This window comes from Diaphorina citri, unplaced genomic scaffold, assembly GCF_000475195.1.
Source record: "Diaphorina citri unplaced genomic scaffold, Diaci psyllid genome assembly version 1.1 scaffold1613, whole genome shotgun sequence".
NCBI lineage: Eukaryota > Metazoa > Arthropoda > Insecta > Hemiptera > Psyllidae > Diaphorina > Diaphorina citri.
Genome location: NW_007379039.1, coordinates 532 through 20885, shown reverse-complemented (window position 1 = coordinate 20885; position 20354 = coordinate 532). Strand labels below are relative to the sequence as shown.

The 20354-nt window shown below is 38.8% G+C and overlaps 3 protein-coding genes and 1 long non-coding RNA gene across 5 annotated transcripts; 1 reads left to right on the top strand and 3 right to left on the bottom strand.

The window, feature by feature from the left end:
• Positions 1-331: 331 nt before the first annotated feature.
• LOC103516603 lies at positions 332-4837 on the bottom strand. The gene is made up of 2 exons (XM_017447126.2): positions 3592-4837; positions 332-2298 (listed from the first exon to the last, which is right to left on the bottom strand). Exons 1-2 carry the CDS (start codon positions 4835-4837, stop codon positions 1070-1072), a joined length of 2475 nt encoding a protein of 824 aa, XP_017302615.1. The 3' UTR covers positions 332-1069.
• A 1001-nt stretch (positions 4838-5838) lies between these two features.
• On the bottom strand, positions 5839-9284 carry LOC103516607 (dentin sialophosphoprotein-like). Of its 2 annotated transcripts, none has more exons than XM_026828946.1 (3): positions 9072-9284; positions 8249-8442; positions 5839-7136 (listed from the first exon to the last, which is right to left on the bottom strand). In XM_026828946.1, the coding sequence occupies exons 2-3, from the start codon at positions 8433-8435 to the stop codon at positions 5854-5856; spliced, it is 1470 nt and encodes a 489-aa protein (XP_026684747.1). In that variant the 5' UTR covers positions 8436-8442; positions 9072-9284; the 3' UTR covers positions 5839-5853. The 2 variants fall into 2 exon arrangements, with proteins under 2 accessions (XP_026684747.1, XP_026684746.1); XM_026828945.1 differs by lacking the exon at positions 9072-9284 and adding an exon at positions 8849-9030.
• Positions 9285-12068: 2784 nt separating this feature from the next.
• LOC103516606 (protein krueppel-like) lies at positions 12069-15103 on the top strand. Its single transcript, XM_026828947.1, has 2 exons — positions 12069-13182; positions 14567-15103. Exons 1-2 carry the CDS (start codon positions 13006-13008, stop codon positions 14789-14791), a joined length of 402 nt encoding a protein of 133 aa, XP_026684748.1. The 5' UTR covers positions 12069-13005; the 3' UTR covers positions 14792-15103.
• Positions 15104-15202: 99 nt separating this feature from the next.
• LOC113470474 lies at positions 15203-16135 on the bottom strand. The gene is made up of 2 exons (XR_003393516.1): positions 15963-16135; positions 15203-15326 (listed from the first exon to the last, which is right to left on the bottom strand). It is a non-coding gene; the product is annotated as an uncharacterized LOC113470474 (long non-coding RNA).
• Positions 16136-20354: the final 4219 nt, after the last annotated feature.

Sequence of the window (20354 nt, the reverse complement as noted above, 5' to 3'; positions counted from 1 at the left end):
TTCTTACGAAAGAAGTGAATTCTTAATTTCAATTTGACGATTTTTTTCTTTTAGTTTGTATGGTTGTGTTGAAAATCTGTCCGCCTTACCACAACTGAGATAACTCTTCCACTGATTTCGATGAAATCTGGCAAATAAGTTCCGCATACAAACGAGATTTTCTCATTAGAATTCGGTCACGATCGGCTTCTTAATTAAATCCTCTACTTCGCCACAACTGCCGACCTTTTTGTCCGATTTCGTGAACATATTTATCAACTTCTATGAATTGGTCTCCAAAGGCCCTTGTCGACCTTTTTTAGGTGAGTTAAACAATGAAACCGATTCCATATTTCGATATGATTCGTCCAAATTCAAAATTCTGCTTTTCCATTGGCTATTACATTTGTAAGATACTTTTCCATACTTTGGGGTGATATGAGGTACAGGTTTTTCTGGGCGTCGAAAGGGTTGTGTTATATATTTGCCTATCTCATGTTATTACGCCTATCTTACGGACACGGAAATACAGCAAAACACAAGTAAAATACAAATTACAAAGACAATATTGATAAGGGTCACCCGTAGATGTAGATTGTAGACCTCTTTTTTCTTTTAAACTTAGAAGGACTTAACTTTCCCTGGAGTAGAAAGACTAGGATGATGTCTACTTTAAGAAGGTCTACTTTCACAAATGACCCTTGCAGAGTTCGAGATAGATCGGAAAAAAATTCACACAAATGTACATAATACACGTATGTACACTGGTTTTAATGGGGTAAAAAAATACACAAAATATAGATAAAAATAGGGGGGAAATATAGATAGGTGATATGAGAAAAATATATAATTACCACCGGCGTCTATTCATCTCCAGCAAAAGTGCATTTTATCCCACTGGACTAGAATCTTACTGGATTCCAGTGGTGTTTACATGAACCGAATACCAACCACGCGTAACGTTGTTTAACTTCTCGCATAAATATATGTATACTCATACTGGTACTTCGGATTATCTTGAACAGGATAGAATAAATAATGTCACCCATCCGGCCATCCCGATACCAACCACGCGTAACGTTGCTTAACTTCACGCATAAATATATTCATACTGGTACTCCGGGTTATCTTGGACAGGATAGAAGTGTTTCTTCCTCAACTTCGCCCTCAATCTTGCTCTTCTACTCATCCACCAATCAGCATCCTCGTAACGGTCCCGCTTGTTACGGCCCGTTGGCGGCCTTTCACCCGTTGGCGGACTTGTACCCATTGGCGGACTTCGTACTGGCGGCCGCTTTTGGTCGTCAAAATCGTCGATGTACACGTGCCGCGAATATTTGTTGTCGTGTCCGTCAATATGAACGATTCGTTCTTCGTACCGAGACGATTTTTTGTCGGCCCGACTATTGTATGCATTAGGTTTGGTGTCGTATGCATTAGATTTACTGTTATATGCATTTGGTTTGCTGTCATATGCATTAGATCTACTGTCGTATGCATTTGATTTGCTGTTATATGCCTTTGGTTTGCTATCATATGCATTTACTTTACTGTCGTATTCATTAGTTCTACTGTCATATGCATTAGGTCTACTGTCGTATACCTTATCAAGTGTTTTAGTTTTAGACCGTTCACCATATTCATTGTACTTGCTAGGTCTACTATCATAAGCGTTGACTCTATCGTGCTTTTCTCTATCCATTTTGTCGTGGGCATCATATAATGATTTGTCTGTCCGAATGGTATCATACACATTGATTCTGTCTCTACGGTTTTCTATCTCATCGTCATTATATTCCAAAGACTTTTCGATCCAACTATCGATGTCTTCATGCATTGCTTTCTCAATTTCTATATCTTCGTTATATTTGTCTCCACGTAGTTCGTCAGTCTCAGCTTGTTTGAGTTTCTCTTGTAGAATATCGTAAATGTTCACGCGTGGTTTTTCCATCTCTTCAGGTGGTTTCGCTTGGAATTTGTAGGCTATATTGTTCAGGATCCACAGGTCAGGGATGTTTCCGTTCATATCGTTGAGGGGTTCTTTGAAATCACGTTCAAGGCGCTCGTGAATGGATTGCTCAGTTTTTTCTCCTTGAAGAAATATGTTGTCAGGATCTTTGAGTACTTTAGGTTGTTCAGCCTTTATCTCTTGAGAATGAAATCTGCTATCAGGATCACTTAGTACTTTTGGTTGTCCAGGTTTTACCCCTTGAGAATGAGATATGCTGTCAGGATCCGTGAGTACTTTAGGTTGAGGTTTGGCAGGTATTGAGTTCCATTCATTATATGTCCTTTCAGGGTTAGGCTCACCAGGGACTGGTATTCTGATGGATCCATCATTCAATGTTCTTCTCATAATGTACATTCTGTCTTGGGTGCTAGGTGTCCAGTCCTCTGTGTTGGTTTCAGCAGGACTCTCGCGCACTTCCTCATATCTTGGTATATCTTCAGCAGGGCTTTCGCTAACTTGTTCATGCTTTTTTTCCGAACCCTAAAAAAAAAAAAAAAAAAAAAAAAAAAAAAAAGGAACAAGCCAAGTGTTGTATAAGTTAGCTTACGCAAGAGACTTTCGTATACATTTCTGTCTGTAGCAAGAGCAAGCTTGTTGCACAAGCACTTAATTAGGGTCAATATTGGATTGGATTTGATCCACGAATTTTCAAACACCCTGTATCATTGTTCCAGACTCCGGATGGTTCATCTTACCGTCAAGCACACGACCTTCCTCATCACCGCCTGGTGTCTACTCGTCCTCCTACGTCTTGTACTTGGCGCTTTCAGCAACCTCACTCTAATCCTAGCCTGCGCGCTAGTCTATGTCTTGGCGGTGCTCATTACGACCGTGCTTTCACACAAGAAACCGAAAGTGGCCCCACAGGCAGCTCAAAAAGCAGAGGACCAAACGAGTTTAAACGGGATAGAAGGAGGAAATGAGTCGAAAAAGGATTGACGCATAAAATAAAGACAGAAAGGACTGAAGGACAAAATTAGTACAAAAGGAATTTTATTGAATGACAAAATTAGTAGTACAAAAAGCATTGAAGGACAAAATTAGTACAAAAGGAATTTTATTGAATGACAAAATTAGTAGTACAAAAAGCATTGAAGGACAAAATTAGTACAAAAGGAATTTTATTGAATGACAAAATTAGTAGTACAAAAAGCATTGAAGGACAAAATTAGTACAAAAGGAATTTTATTGAAGGACAAAGTTAGTACAAGAAGGATTGAAGAACAAAAGTAGTACGAAAAGGATTGAAGAAAAAAAATTAGTAAAAAAGATTGAAGGACAAAATTAGTACAAAAAGGATTGAAGGAAAAAATTAGTACAAGAAGGATTGAAGGACAAAATTAATACAAAAGGAATTTTATTAAAGGACAAAATTAGTACAAAAAAGACGGACAGACAAAATCAGTACAAAAGGACTGACGGACAGAAATAGTAAAAAAGGAATTTTATTGAAGGACAAAGTTAGTACAAGAAAGATTGAAGAACAAAAGTAGTACAAAAAGGATTGAAGAACAAAAGTAGTACAAAAAGGATTGAAGAAAAAAATAGTATTGAGTTCCATTCATTATATGTCCTTTCAGGGTTAGGCTCACCAGGGACTGGTATTCTGATGGATCCATCATTCAATGTTCTTCTCATAATGTACATTCTGTCTTGGGTGCTAGGTGTCCAGTCCTCTGTGTTGGTTTCAGCAGGACTCTCGCGCACTTCCTCATATCTTGGTATATCTTCAGCAGGGCTTTCGCTAACTTGTTCATGCTTTGGACTATCTTCAAATATCTTAACATACTCTTCGTTGGATGGCGTCGAGGGTGTTTTGAATACGACCGACTCTTCTGATGGAATCGAACTTTGACGTGTTTTCTTTTCACGGACTGTTTCACCGACCTTATCTTTGGAAGCTTCCACATTGGTGCGACACATGTTGCGAATGAATCGCACCAGTGACTCGTTCTTCTCATGCAACGGAGCTGCCTCCTCATTTACATACGGATAGCACAGGGCGTGTTTCAGATCCTTGTTGATGTCGTTGAGGAATTTGCTCACCTTACTGCTGTACCCGTTGGAAATCTCCCGCAGTTGTGTGTCATAGAAGAGCGCCACGTCTTCCTTTCTCAGAGTCACTTGTTTGATAGTGATGGGGTCTTCAAGGTTCCAATCCTGGACGAATCGTCTGTTGAGCACCAGGATCTCATCATCTCCATCCCGAACCAGAAGGAACTCTTTCTCGTTGATAACTTCTTTCTTCCCGAATTCTTCCCGTGTTATCGTTCTCTTTCGTCCTTTCCCACGCTGGTGGCCGATCAACAATGGTTCTTCGCCGAGCGTCAAATTGAACTTCTGAATAGCGAGGATATTGTATTTGAACAATTGTCGCGAGAGTTTCTTCAGGTTTGCCTCATTGGAGAGGGTGAGCTCCAAGTAATAGTCATGTAGCAGGCTCGGGTCAAGCGTGATAGCTGTCGTGATGGAGCGCGACACTAGAACGTCCATGCTCATTGTAAACAGTTTATCGACAGACGTTCCCTGCATGCCGTTCATGACCGCTACGAGGCATGCTTCATTCTCAACATACAGGCCGCTGAGGCGGAGCAACGCTTGCATGTTCTCCTCACCAGGGGCGTACTTGTTCTTGAGGATACTGAACCTCTGCATGCTCAGACAGTACATGTAAGGCTCCAGCTTCCCGTCAGGTTTGTAGAAGTTGTTACTCTGGTAGATCTCCGGGTAGTCACGCTTGATGACATCATGAATGTAAATCTTCTGCTGATTCAAGTAGTGCTCAAACACAGCTTGATAGTTCAGCTCTGATGAAGGGCTTGCCAGGAAGAGAGAAATTTGTATCATGCAAATGATTGATACCGTGACTGGCTGTTGCGGGGCCCACTCAGCCTCGTGAGGAAAATGAGTACCTAGCTATGTAATAGGTATAATGCGCATGGCGACCGCGGTGGCCAGAATGGTAGGTACTCAGCCTCGTGAGGAAAATGAGTAGCTATGACATAGAAATAAATGCGCATAGCGACCGGTGCCAGCATGGTAGGTAAACATGTGATTTTAGGATTATTAGATATTGGGAAAATCCTACAATGCTGCAGTGAGCACCAAAGTTGTGACATAATAACACAAAGAAACTGCATTTACATTTCCTTCGTCCATCGTCAGCCATTAAACATTCAGTAGGTAGGTAGGTACCTACCGAATACCTACCTTTTTTTTTAGGTGACAAGACTGACAAGATATAGGTAACCTAATTTATTAATTTTGTTTGGTCAGTGAGCAGTGAGTGGCAGTCCTAGCTGTCAACCACTAATTGACTTCTGCGTTGACGGCTGTTCCCAGAAAAGCTTCCCAACACTTCGCAGGTAGGTACTTAAAAAAAAATAAATAAAATAAAATATTAAACAAAAAATATGCTACATCATAGATATCTATTTCAGAGAAAAGACCATGGCTGGGACCATAAAGTGAATTTAAATTTCGTTTAAGATCTGATTTGGTTGATTATAAAAAGGCTATGAAATTTCTGCTTTAAGGGATAGACCAGTGTTCATTATTATTATTTTTTTTTTCAAGTACCTAACTTTCAGAGTTTGCCAAGGTGTGTTAACACAACAATCAATGTTTACCTACCATGCTGGTACCGGTCGCTATATGCATTTGTATTACATAGGTACTCTTTGTCCTCACGAGGTTGAGTGGGCCCCACAAGAGTCAGTCATGGAATCAATAATTTGCATGAAACAAATTTTTTGACCCTGCCAGGAATCAAACCCTAGTCTCCCGCGTGCAAGGCGAGCGCAGTGATCACTACACCATGGGAGAATAAGGGTCAATCAACTTCACCCGAGATCAATTTAAATTCAATGAATTGAAAATATTGTAACATTCATAAAATTTTCATTTAAATTCAACAATAGAAAACTTATACACTTACCCAATTTAGCATTTTCCAAGACTCTCGCCTCCCAATCCTCCACCAGCTGGATATATCTATCATGTACCCCCAGGTTATCATCCAGTTTATCTTCACTAGGCAGTAGTACACTAGCTGGGTTAGTATACCCTAAGCTTGAATAAATCAAATATATCACCGATCCCACAATGCTTATCAATACAAGAGTTGAAATATCAGTCAATTCCGGTGACTGCAATGGGTCTTGGGGACTAACACTTCCTTCGTTGTCTAATGTGGATAAAGAGTTAGCTGTGGACGTTTTGGGCTTTTTATCTTTTATGTTGTTGACATGTGTCTTTTTCGACTCTAATATAGAAAGGTTTTCGTTTCTCACTTTCTTAATATTGTGTCTTTTCCGTGGTTTCTTAATGGTAGATTCACAGGCTTTGATTTCATCTGTGGAACTTGTAGACAGGGTGTCTGCTCCTGAATTTACATCATCTTTTATATTTTCCTTTCCAAATGTGTTGTCAGAGAAAGCTTTTGCAGTTTCTTCATTGTTGACTGAACTTTGGGTTCTTATGCATTCAAATCCATTATCATCTGTCTGGGAGTTCTTTTGATTGATAGGAAGTTCATTGTGATCTGTAAATTTGCTTTGATAACTTGGAAATTTTTCTGGGTCTAGTTGCACATCTTTTTCTGCTTGTGTATCTGTTGAAACTGTATATTCAGTTTCATTTGCTTTATTATCTGCAATTTCATCAATATCCACATTCTCACAACTACTGTCCCCTTCTTTTACAAATGATTCAATGAGTTCATTTGATGTTTCATCTGCTACTATCTCTGAAAAGTCACTGCTACTGTTAGATTCATTGGTAGTTTGAAATGATTCCTTTGCAATATTTTCAGGTGAAACTGTACCAAGAGATTCTTTTTCTTTCAATTGGCAGGATATTTCTTGACTACTTGTGTCAGATTTGTCGGACAGTAATACATCACTATCTGTCAATTGTTTTTCACAATCTTGTGGGATTTTTCGATTTGCTTTTTTGTGCTTTGATTTTCTTTTATTTTTTTGACTATCACAGACGGGGTCTACATTTTCAGATTTTTCATTGCTATCTCCATCACTCTTTTCATGGGCTTCCTTTCCTTCTTCTACAACAAGCTGATCTGGGTCATTTTCACTGTATTCTTTTATCTCTGTGTCAATGGGACTGAAATTATCAGTATCCTTGTTACCTGGAATAAAAAGACCAAGATTAATTAAAAATAGTTCATATGTGAGGGCCGAATACCAACCACGCGTAACGTTGCTTAACTTCACGCATAAATATATTCATACTGGTACTCCGGGTTATCTTGGACAGGATAGAAGAAATAATGTCACCCATCCGGATACCAACCACGCGTAATGTTGCTTAACTTCACGCATAAATATATTCATACTGGTACTCCGGGTTATCTTGGACAGGATAGAAGTGTTTCTTCCTCAACTTCGCCCTCAATCTCGCTCTTCTACTCATCCACCAATCAGCATCCTCGTAACGGTCCCGCTTATTACGGCCCGTTGGCGGCCTTTCACCCGTTGGCGGACTTGTACCCATTGGCGGACTTCGTATTGGCGGCCGTTTTTGGTCGTCAAAATCGTCGATGTGCACGTGCCGCGAATATTTGTTGTCGTGTCCGTCAATATGAACGATTCGTTCTTCGTACCGAGACGATTTTTTGTCGGTCCGACTATTGTATGCATTAGGTTTGGTGTCGTATGCATTAGATCTACTGTTATATGCATTTGGTTTGCTGTCATATGCATTAGATCTACTGTCGTATACATTTGTTTTGCTGTTATATGCCTTTGGTTTGCTATCATATGCATTTAGTTTACTGTCATAATCATTAGTTCTACTGTCATATGCATTAGGTCTACTGTCGTATACCTTATCATGTGTTTTAGTTTTAGACCGTTCACCATATTCATTGTACTTGCTAGGTCTACTATCATAAGCGTTGACTCTATCGTGCCATATGTGAGGGAGTTTTAATTATTTAAATTAAAATAATAATAATAATAAAAAAAACATACTTTTTTTTTCATCAACTTCAAGAGAACAGTTTTCCTTGAAAAGTGAAACAGTGGTAAAAACCAATAGTTATCTCTTCTCCCAAATCAAAAAAAGAGGGAATTGTCAATGTCAAGCATACTTGAATGCTTGTCACAAATATCATTCCCCTATTATTACAGCTAAGTAAATTTTATGACTAGATTTGAACCACCAACCTCCAGATCCCAAGTCTAATGTGTTAACCACTTGGTCTCCCAAATAATAAGATTGAATATAAATACCACTTACAACTGGTGCTATCAGCATTTGCAACTGTTTTGTCCGGCCTGAAATAGTTCTTGGAGTATATCTGATAGTTTCCTGCCTCGTCTTCACTGATGATTTCTATGCTGTCCGAGTCACTCGAGGTAGATCCGGCTACAGCAGAACGTTCCTCGTACATACACCAACCATCATGCACATCCTTGTCAGTCATGTTGTACCTGTTTGAAAACAGAATAATAATTAATACAGATGTGAGGGAAAACAGAATAATTAATACAGAGTTTGAACAGCAATACAGAACAAAACAAACAGAAAAAATACACCTAATTTACAATACCCCAAGAGTACCTAGGTACGCAACTACTGCTGTTGACGATGAAATTCTATACCTTGGCTGGGATTGATCCCACACCCTCTTAATTACAAGGCAAGAACCTCAAACACTGCACCATCAGGGCAGGACACCATTAGATAAGTTCATAAGTTGAAAGTTAATTTTTTTATCAGTGAAATCTGCAAGATACTCGGTTAACATAAATCTAACCTTGAAACCTTGGGAGTAAGGTAAACATTGAAATCCTTGGCCTCTGAAGCAATATGAGTACAAAGTAACATCATACTTACATGGTCTATTGCATCACAGCTTTTCAACCTGTGAAACTTTGTAACACTGCCATCAGTAGGTCCTTTGGACCACTAAAGCTTTTCCCCTTTAACATACTGTTAACACTCATATGATAGGTTGTTGGTTGGTTGTTTATACCATATCAGGTGCAAGTGTTTTCTGGAACAGGGGCCAGAATTGAGGAGGAGCAGTAAAGAAAAGATGTTGTTACAAAATACCTACCTGAACAAAGGGTTGTATCAGAACAATGGACTTTTGATGGACTAGACTTCGTTTCCAGTAAATTAGTTGTGTTTCCAATGGATTTTCCTTAATATGAGTAACATTCTTTATAAATTATTGAAATATTAAGTTATTATTGATAGATATTATTTATTATTTTAAATTTATTAATTACCTATTTAAATATTATTTAATAGATTTTATTGCTAGGTATTTTATTTTTGATTTTTGCGTTCAAAAATTTCTGTCAAATCAGCTGATTTTTGTTTGTTTATTTTTCACTGAAATCAGCTGTTTTCCTTTTGTTATCAGTTTCGAGGAGGTGAAAGAGTGCAGGATTTTCTAGTGGTGACAACAAAAAGTGAAGCTAATTTTCTCCCCTATTTCCCTCCCCCCTACTGTTGGAACATTTCAGTATAATAATAATAATAATTATAATAGTGCTTATTTATACTGCTCGCATAGGACTGAAGCGTCCCTTTACTCCAGCAGTAGGCTACTACTATTATTGTGGTCAAATTCTCAAATTATATTGAGGATAAAATTCCATACCTCGGCTTGGATTGAACCCACGCCCTCCTGTTTACCAGGCGAGCACCTTGACCACTACATAAACCGAGGCAGGCAGGTATAGGTAGTTAAGTTCACTTTTATACCTACTATTATTAATACCTAGTTTCATAACCCAGCCCAGAGGTATAGCATTTATTTACAAGAAATTAACAGTTTAATTTTGCAACATGGAGAGCAAAAACTTATCGAAGAAGTTCGGAAATTCTCTGTTCTGCACGTTCTCAGCTCGGAGCGGTAAAGGGCAAGGTATGTTCTTCTACCACCGCACCGACACCAACAGTCTGTCTGTCTGTCTGTCTGTCTGTCCGCGTAACGGACTCTGCTCGGGGTGGATCCAGTGCGGGTCGGTACGGTTAAGTGGGTCCCGACCTATAGTTCATCCAGATCAATGTGGCAGCAAAAAAATAGGCATTGTTGCCAAACATGTCACATGTGCAATGGTTGAGAATCTTCAAAAGGGGAAGGTATATTGCACAGTGCTTCCTCCGACAGTGAAACAAAGTCAGGTAAGGCGATGATATCACCTTACCTGTTCTGGAATCCAACCCTGGAACTTAAAGCCCTACCTCTGCATTTTAAAAGAGAGAGTTTATCAAAAATAGACCTTTACCTCAATTGCAACAATGTAAGGATTTCCTGCGATCTGATTGGTTCCTTCATTTTGGGTTGATGACTCATTGCTGTCACATTGATCTGGATGAACTATAAGCTCAATTTTAGTTAAGGCCCGTTTTCATTTGTCGTGAGTTTCATCCGATTCTTTTCCGAATGGTAATGGAATTTAAATGAGATTGCTCCCACTACACACGACACGATTTTTTTTCGAACGACAAGTGGGAATGGGCCTTCGGGATAAAAAAAAATGACCCGATTACATTACTTTCCTTCCTATAGGATAAGGAAAGTAAAAAAAAAGATGTAGGTAGGTAGGTATATTTTGTAGCTTCACTTTTTAAAAACTCATGCGTATCCACTCTCGCTTATCATCATTGCCTCAAGGTCGCAAGGAAAAAAAAAAAAACCTTGCAGTGTTGCCAAAAAACAGTCGGAGGTGCTCAGGTGAAAATAATGTGAGCACCAAAGTTGTGACATAATAACACAAAGAAACTGCATTTACATTTCCTTCGTCCATCGTCAGCCATTAAACATTCAAAATAGTTATGCGGCAATGCCGCATGCTGCAGGTTGCTGTTGCCGGTTGCTTCCTAAATTGCCCCAGTGTAAAGGTACCTTAAGACTACCGACCGAGTATCGACAGAACTAGTATTTCATACGCCCAGTATGATAAAATTCCATACCTCGGCTGGGATCGAACCCACGCCCTCCTGATTACCAGGCGAGCGTCTTGACCACTACGCCACCGGGGCAGGTCTTATTGTTCCGAGAACGAACCTTTTTTAAGACGTTTGATAACGGATAGAGGGGGACCTTAAACATGGAGTAGACCAGCTTAGTCTGACTGGGGGACTTTAAACAGGGAGGATACCAGCCTGAATTTCTTCGACAGAGGTAATAATAATAATAATAATAATAGACTCTTGAGTGGAAGGCAACCACTAGGCGAGGTTAACGCCTTAGGCGTTCTCTACCACCTAACCCTTAGAGCTCCATTATTACGTGGTCAAATTCTCAAATAAATGAGGATAAAATTCCATACCTCGGCTGGGATCGAACCCACGCCCTCCTGATTACCAGGCGAGCGTCTTGACCACTACGCCACCGGGGCAGGTCTTATTGTTCCGAGAACGAACCTTTTTTAAGACGTTTGATAACGGATAGAGGGGGACCTTAAACATGGAGTAGACCAGCTTAGTCTGACTGGGGGACTTTAAACAGGGAGGATACCAGCCTGAATTTCCCTTGCTACAGAAATAGTAAAGGTTGAGTGCGAGGGGCATCCCATTGTAAAAATTGTAGCCAATATTAAATGTCAGCCCAAAAGCAGTCACCCTAGTTGGGGCAGATTGAGAGACTGACGAAAAAACGCCGAAACCATCTGTACACGGGAAAAGGCGAAAAAAAGAAGAAGATAGAGCGAACTGTAGCTTCTGAGGTCTTGGGCGGATTTCACATCTAGACTGCAACTTGTAGTATACGACGGTTTTCATGTTGATGGCTACATAGTCTTATTGGGCCTGTTCACACTTAAACTTCAAGTTCAAGTGTGAACAGGCCCATAAGACTATGTAGCCCTCAACATGGAAACTGCCAAATACTACAAGTTGCAGTCTAGATGTGAAATCCACCTTATCGTCCCGAAATCGAAGAAAGATATACCATCCTTAAATAAATACATTATTTATGAACAAGAATGATCGTTCTTAGATCAGTCTCAAGTCAAAATTGACCAATCAAATGCCTTAAGACTATGCTTAGCACGAACTCAAGAGCCAGCATTTTGTTCATAAAGATGGGTGATAATATCCACTATAGTTATGATATGCTTAGAGTACGAATATGTTAGTAAAACATAGTACGTAGTAGTCACTTGTGGCAATAGACTTGTTAATTAGGTATCTTAAAAGAGGTACATTTGAAGGTAAGTTGACCTAGATTTCCATGTGTGAATCCCCCGTCATCACTTTAATATCAGTACTGAAAGATTTTGAATTTTGCATCCAATTGGCCCAAAAGACGAAATGACTCAATCAGATTCGAGATTTCTTGAATAAAACCAATAGTAATTAAAGCTCCCGGACCATATGCATGAGAAACAAATATGGCTGTCATTTATGTATAACAACAATATGGCTTTCAATCAATTAGAAACATCATTAGGGACTATGAACAAGAAGGGAAAAATAAAAAAAAAAAGAAGACGAAGAAAATAGTTACAATTTTCCCGCGAAGAAAAGAAAAAAATGTAAAAACCGACTTCCCGCGGGCGCGAGATTTCTGTTTTTTGTTTTTCCCTCTCTCTGTTTCATTATTACTCAAGTTCGCGCGAAGTTCGGTTTTTATCGCAGAGAGTTTTGGAGTGAACGCTAAAATTCTCTGTGATATTTTTCTTTTCCGAACGCGTGAAAATGAAAGGCTGTGTAAACTGAGGATTATTTTGAAGTTGAAACACCATGAATACTAAAACAGGTAGTAACCTGTATGCCTATTGCAGTGTTATTATTGATTTGAGATGAAGGTTAATCTAATGGGTTGAAGCAAGCTGATTGGTTTATTTAAGATAACCAATCAGGCTTGTTCATCCAAATGGATTACCTCTCCAAGTGTGACCTTTGATATAAATATTCAAAAGAATCCTCTAGTTTTCATTCCGGCTTGTGTTTTTCGGTTCTCAGTCGAAAATGAAAAACGTTTCTTCTTCTTTTCTTTTTTATTTGGGCCCTTGCTTGTTCCTCAGATTCACATGCGGACTCACACGGGGGAAAGGCCGTTTGAGTGTGATGTGTGCGGGAAGAGATTCGCACAGAAGAGTACCCTCAACACTCACAAGCGCGTGCATATATCTTACTTGCACGTCAAGGATAAGCCTTACCATTGTACTGAGTGCGAAGCTACGTTCTCCTGGAAGCAGAACCTTGAGGTAAACTTAGTGGTTCGGTAAATTAGAACTTACATGAAGGGCAGCTACGAGGTCCTCATTAGCCTAATCCATTCCAAAAGCCTCAAAGAGCAAATGTCTTAGGTGTATTTACATGTTAGCCAAAATCAAATTATGGGAAACTAAATAATTTCACCCTCCAAACACCCGTTCTAGAATAGAACGAGGTAATTCCATTTATGTTTGAACATATGCACCAAAATCGGACAAACTGTTGGAAAGATAGGTTATGGTCGAGGCAGAAACAATGCCTTAATTTTTCCGCTATTAATTTTTACATTTTTGTATGGTAGTGACTTGAATTAAACTTTTAACATTTTCTGTTAATATTTCTTCCATCATTTGTTAATCTCCTATGAAAAGTTTTTAACTTCCAATATGAGAGAAGACCTTCCTTTCTTTCTCACTTTATGGTCACGTTTATTTATTGGTGTTTTCAATGTCTTATTCATACTGTTTATTAGTCATAGGAGAATAAGGAATGTACCTAAAACATGGGTTTTCATGGTAAACGGGTGGTAATCTATCCTGCCAAGTATTGTTCTGGTGGTATTTCAAATGTCTTCTGGCACACGGCATAAAAAAAGAGAAGGAAAAAAAATGCAAATTTTCTCCTGTCATATTTTCTTTTGTTTGATAGGTTCAATAGAAGGATTATGGGTAAGACCCCCAATCGACGTCTTTAACGCTTCAGGGTTCTAATTAATTCTTCTGTAGTATTGTTCTTTACAGGTCAAACATGTTGGTGTTATTCTATTGCTTTTCATGCAAAAATATATCATGTAGGGTGTACTATGTATATTTTTGTGTTATCAGCAAATTTTGTACCTTGCTAAAACAATCACTGCCCGCATTATTCAATTTCTTTTATTCAATGTTGTATCAAAAAAAACCTGTTGTTTCGTTACTTGAAAAATTCTATTATACTTAACTGTAACATGTACATACATTTAATAACCACAACTGTTAAATATTTAACGTAGCGGAGTCGGTTTTTATTGGATTAAACTCCGCCCCTCAGTAGTAGATTTATTCTGTGTGAGTCTCCTGGACACACTTCTATCAAAGCGATCAAATTTACCCCGAACTGTGTGAGCTTACCCAACTCTCCTCGTGTGATCCAAAGTCCCCCCCAAGCTCCGGAAAAACGTAGAGTGAAAACATGCTTTAAACAAAAAGGCAAATATAAAAACCGACTACCGTTTTTGTTTAACACACCCAACTTGATAAGGGGCTGTTGCTCTTCCCTTGATATCCCCGCCGTCCCCTAGTCCCCCTCCCACGCTATATCATCCATATGTCGGTTTTTATATGACACCTTTTTATTCTAAACCATGTTTTTTCTCTTCTCCCCTGGGGGTGTTAGGTTCACATGCGGACACACACGGGCGAGAGACCCTATGAGTGTGAAATATGTGGCAAGCGGTTCTCACAGAAGAGCGCGTGTAACACGCACAAGCGCACGCATATCCCTTACTTACCACGCGTGCATCCCAAGGACAGGCCTTTCCATTGTCCCGCCTGCGAGGGCATGTTCACCACCAAACAGAATCTAGAGGTAATTTATAATATTTACATAATATACATGTAGAATATGTAGATGATACAAAACCACGACGCAAATAGAGAAATACATGTTACAAAAATTATAGGTACCTCTTTCATACTCGTAGCAGACAAAACAAATGAGTAATGAATGAGTTAAGAAAAAGATATTATTAGGTACTATTGAATATGTTGATTTGTTTAGAATTTGTATTAGAATTATTTCTGTTGTTTTCCAAGTGTTGTGTTAGAATAAGTTTACACCTAATGTATTTGTTAGAATATGAATGTATTGCATCCAGTCAGATGTTAACCCTCATGTCAAGTGCTGATTCAAGGATACACTAATCAAACAATTTTCTACTTAACTCAGAACAAATCTTCTATCTAATAATTTGCTTTCATTTGCAACTGTTTTGTCCGGCCTGAAATAGTTCTTGGAGTATATCTGATAGTTTCCTGCCTCGTCTTCACTGATGATTTCTATGCTCTCCGAGTCACTCGAGGTAGATCCGGCTACAGCAGAACGTTCCTGGTACATACACCAACCATCATGCACATCCTTGTCAGTCATGTTGTACCTGTTTGAAAACAGAATAATAATACAGATGTGAGGGAAAACAGAATAATTAATACAGAGTTTGAAAAGAGAATTAATACAGAACAGTGATACAGAACAATACAAACAGAAAAAATACACCTAATTTACAATACCCCAAGAGTACCTAGGTATGCAACTACTGCTGTTGACGATGAAATTCTATACCTTGGCTGGAATTGATCCCATGCCTTCTTGATTACAAGGCAAGAACCTCAAACACTACACCATCAAGGCAGGACACCATTAGATAAGTTAAAAGTTAATTTTTTTATCAGTGAAATCTGCAAGATACTTGGTTAACATAAATCTAACCTTGAGACCTTGGGAGTAAGGTAATCATTGAAATCCTTGGCCTCTGAAGCAATATGAGTACAAAGTAACATCATACTTACGTGGTCTATTGCATCACAGCTTTTCAACCTGTGAAACTTTGTAACACTGCCATCAGTAGGTCCTTTGGACTACTAAAGCTTTTCCCCTTTAACGTTCTGTTAACACTCATATGATAGGTTGTTGGTTGGTTGTTTATACCATATCAGGTGCAAATGTTTTCTGGAACGGGGGGCCAGAATTGAGGAGGAGCAGTAAAGAAAAGATGTTGTTACAAAATACCTACCTGAACAAAAGGTTCTAGGGTTGAATCAGAACAATGGACTTTTGATGGACCAGACTTCTTTTGTTTCCAGTAAATTAGTTGTGTTTCCAATGGATTTTTCTTAATATGATTAACATTCTTTATAACTTATTGAAATATTAAGTTAATATTGATAGATATTATTTTAAATTTATTAAATACCTACCTATTTAAATATTATTTAATAGATTTTATATTTTTATTGGTATTTTTGATTTTTGCATTCAAAAATTTCTGTCAAATCAGCTGATTTTTGTTTGTTTATTTTTCACTGAAATCAGCTGTTTTCCTTTTGTTATCAGTTTCGAGGAGGTGAAAGAGTGCAGGATTTTCTAGTGGTGACAACAAAAAGTGAAGCTAATTTTCTCCCCTATTTCCCCCCCCCTACTGTTGGAACATTTCAGTATAATAAAATAAATAAATTAAATAAAAAAAAGATGTAGGTAGGTATATTTTATAGCTTCACTTTTTAAAAAACTCATGCGTATCCACTCTCGCTTATCATCATTGCCTCAAGGTCGCAAGGGAAAAAAAAACCTTGCAGTGTTGCCAGACCTAGCGCTTACAAGGTACCTTCAAGCTTACTAGGCTGGCCATAATAATGAAAAAGACAGCAATTAGGTAGGTAGATACCTATAGGCAGGTAAAATGATAGAGAAAAGTGATAGGAAAATAGGTACCGACGTACATACCTAGAATAAGTATTTTTTTTTTACCTTTAGGCAGCAGATATGTTTTGCCCTCAGTGAGAAACCTTGGTATGGAGAGAGGCTGTTCGATGAAATCATTAATGTATTCTAGTATTTTTCTGTGTAGGCATGTTAGTATTGAGTTCCATTCATTATATGTCCTTTCAGGGTTAGGCTCACCAGGGACTGGTATTCTGATGGATCCATCATTCAATGTTCTTCTTACAATGTACATTCTGTCTTGGGTGCTAGGTTTCCAGTCCTCTGTGTTGGTTTCAGCAGGACTCTCGCGCACTTCCTCATATCTTGGTATATCTTCAGCAGGGCTTTCGCTAACTTGTTCATGCTTTGGACTATCTTCAAATATCTTAACATACTCTTCGTTGGATGGCGTCGAGGGTGTTTTGAATACGACCGACTCTTCTGATGGAATCGAACTTTGACGTGTTTTCTTTTCACGGACTGTTTCACCGACCTTATCTTTGGAAGCTTCCACATTGGTGCGACACATGTCCCCCACCCCCCCCCCCCAGTTCTAACATTGATTGTATTAGCTTCATTTCCCCCTGTAGATGACCACGTTTTACTTTCCTTTCTTGTTAAGCCCATTCCCCGTCCCACATAAATAATAGTAAAGTTTGTATAACCTTACATCAACACAATGTATTACAGGGAAAACCTACACAACTAGACAGGCGGGGAGAATCCTGAGTTTTCTTACGATCACGCAATGTACTAAATATATGGGAGGGGAGCAACTAAAACACTATACATAGAGGGAAACCACTATACATAGGGGAAGAGGGTAATGATTAGGATGTAGGAAGTTCATGTCTCTCGTCTCTCTTCATGCTGGTTTCTAGAAAATCTGTCGTACCTACTTCAAAGTGGGGATTAAGATTTCCCATATAAATGTGGAGGCACAAAAAATATCTCTTTCGTTTAGGATCTCATTTGGTTGATTATAAAAAGGCTATGGAATTTCTGCTTTAAGGGATAGACCAGTGTTCACCTCATGAGGGAAGAAAAACAAGAAAGTTATTATTATTATTATTATTTTTTTCAAATATCATCCTCATCTCAAATACGATTCATAATTCGTACGGTTCATCAAATTGAGAGGGAGGACGTAGTCTCAGCGATTGCAATACAAACACACACACAACTGGAAACAATTCATTTGTCAGCACACAATTCCACAAACATTCAAACAACACAAACATCTAAACATTCTAAACCACACCAGTACAGTGACGTATCCAGCATGGAAAGTGAGGGAAGCACAGGTTTCCTTCCCCTATACCTACACGGTCAATTAGACTTAATTTTACCGTGGACACTCTAACTCTATCATGGACATTGGACACTCATTGCTATGTTGAAAGTCCAGACGAAGTTAAGTGGTATAGAACAGCCGCGGTATACAGCACAGCAGCGAGTGTCCATGATAAAGTAAGTGGAATTAACCTACTAACCGTTTCGTTGTAATGAACTCTCAAGAAAGGGGTTTCTTCGCGTCTACAGTGACTTTTCTCACACTTCTCCCTACTTACCACCTATACCGAAAATAGTAAGGCCCGTCGCCCATTGGAACCGTGCACGGTCGCCCGACTTTTAGGACTTTTAGTATTGGCTACTTGTTATTATTTCGGCGTTTTCATTGTTATTATTGTTTTGGGCTTGATTAAGTTGCCCGACCGGTGTCCGCCTTCTTAACACACGGTCACCACCGGTTCGTATTCTGTTACTTCCAGCGGTGGCACTGGGGGTGCCCTGGTTTTGTTGCCCAGGGTGCATTCTTGTAAGAGTATTATTGAACTCTTTTTCTCACCACTACACTAAGTGTAATGGGTATGCCTCCCACCTATTACTTCTCCGTATTAGGTTTTGATGATTCCATCTCTCTCACGGGCTTGACAAGTGGGTGGACTTAATGTTATTTAAAATAATTTTCACTTTTGATATATTACAACTTATTACCTATATGGATGTTTAATTGCTTATAACCTACTTAACCTATTTCACTCTAATGACAACAAACTTTATACCTAAAGAAAATACCTACAAGTATTGGTTAATTGCTTATAACCTACTTAACCTATTTCACTCTAATGACAACAAACTTTATACCTAAAGAAAATACCTACAAGTATTGGTACCCTCTGTATCGGGAAGTTTTTGTAGCCATAACCCATAACTAAATGTCAGCCCAAAGCAATCACCAGGGCTGATTGAGAGGCTGACGAAAAATGATTCCGTCTGAAGTTAAGCAACGTTGCTCATGGTTAGTATCCAGATGGATGACCATCGATGAGAGAAGGAAGACAGGAGAGACTTAATATTATGCTGTGCTATTATAACCTAATAAATAAGTTTATACTAATTACTTTTATCTAAATCTACACATATTATCTAATATCTAGTCATTTTCTTATTTTACACATGCATACTCGTACAAGCTTGACCCTATCTAATTTTAATTGGGTGTACTTTTGTACAGTAGGATGAGTAGGATATAGGTACCTATTTGTAGTTCTAGAGCTTTTTTAAAATCTAAAAAAAAAAAAAAAAAATCATAAAATCCGTTTGAATATTTCCCGTGACGAGGCTCGGATGTAAATTACTCGTTAGTGCATATGCATTAGCGCCGTCTACACAGAGGAAAAACTAGAGTGCTGGAAGCCCAATCGAGTGACTGAGTTCCGGAAGTCCGGAACTTTAATGCTACTACTGTGTGTCTGGTCTTCCCAAGCCTAGAGCTGATCATGCACACTGCTGCGTGGAAATGGGACTCCATATGATAACTGCTATCCAGGATGTGCGAAAGAAACTCAATGTAAGTCCAAACAAACCCGAACAAATTAAGTCTAAAAGAAATTAATTCAAAATAATCGTCACAAGAGGCCTAAAAAAGGAGCAGTGATACTTGTAAGGGAGCAAGTTTGGAAGGTAGCGCGCCTGCCTTCTAGGAGTAGAAGGAAGGAGAAGGAGAAGAAGAAGAAGAAGAAGAAGAGAAAAAAGAATGAGAATCTTTGTTAGAAACGAAAAAAGAAAAAAACTTGAGCTAAACCCTTGTTTGTGACCAGCGCTACATAAATGATTACTACCTTGCACATTGTATACTTGAACAATTACACGGCATTCATACAAATTTGCTTTCTCTACAGCTTCACATTTACAAACAAATTTGCCAGCCTAGTTAGCTTAGTTGGTAGTGCGTCTGCCTTGTAAGCGCTAGGCCGCGGGTTCGATTTCCGCCCGGGGCGGATTTTATCCTGATGGGATAATGTTCGTTCTCGGAAAGGCTGGTGTCTTCCTTCTCTCTTCGATTTCGGGACGATAAGACCATAGCAGTTACAGTTCCCTCTGTCAAACCTCTTGAAAAAAAAAAAAAAAAGGCCCACTCTAATTTCCAAAATTTCCATTCACCGAAAGGCTCCCAGTCAAAGGTCAGAGGCTTTCGAGAGTCTCCTCGCCAATAAATTTCAAATTGAACGAATTAATCCTTTTAGCCGCATGAACAGGGGCCATTTATTTTGTAACGTGTGATGTTTTCTCTATCCATTTTGTCGTGGGCATCATATAATGATTTGTCTGTCCGAATGGTATCATACACATTGATTCTGTCTCTACGGTTTTCTATCTCATCGTCATTATATTCCAAAGACTTTTCGATCCAACTATC

Excerpts from the sequence above, each read along its gene's own strand:
- LOC103516607 (XM_026828945.1), bottom strand. Across the intron at positions 7,137-8,248 it reads AAATGCTGATAGCACCAGTT|GTAACAAGGATACTGATAAT; the intron begins GTAAGTGGTATT and ends TTTTTATTCCAG.
- LOC103516603 (XM_017447126.2), bottom strand. The coding sequence starts at position 4,837 with ATGATACAAATTTCTCTCTTCCTGGCAAGCCCTTCATCAGAGCTGAAC. Across the intron at positions 2,299-3,591 it reads TGATGGATCCATCAGAATAC|CAGTCCCTGGTGAGCCTAAC; the intron begins CAGTCCCTGGTG and ends CCATCAGAATAC.
- LOC103516606 (XM_026828947.1), top strand. The coding sequence starts at position 13,006 with ATGCGGACTCACACGGGGGAAAGGCCGTTTGAGTGTGATGTGTGCGGG. Across the intron at positions 13,183-14,566 it reads CCTGGAAGCAGAACCTTGAG|GTTCACATGCGGACACACAC; the intron begins GTAAACTTAGTG and ends TGGGGGTGTTAG.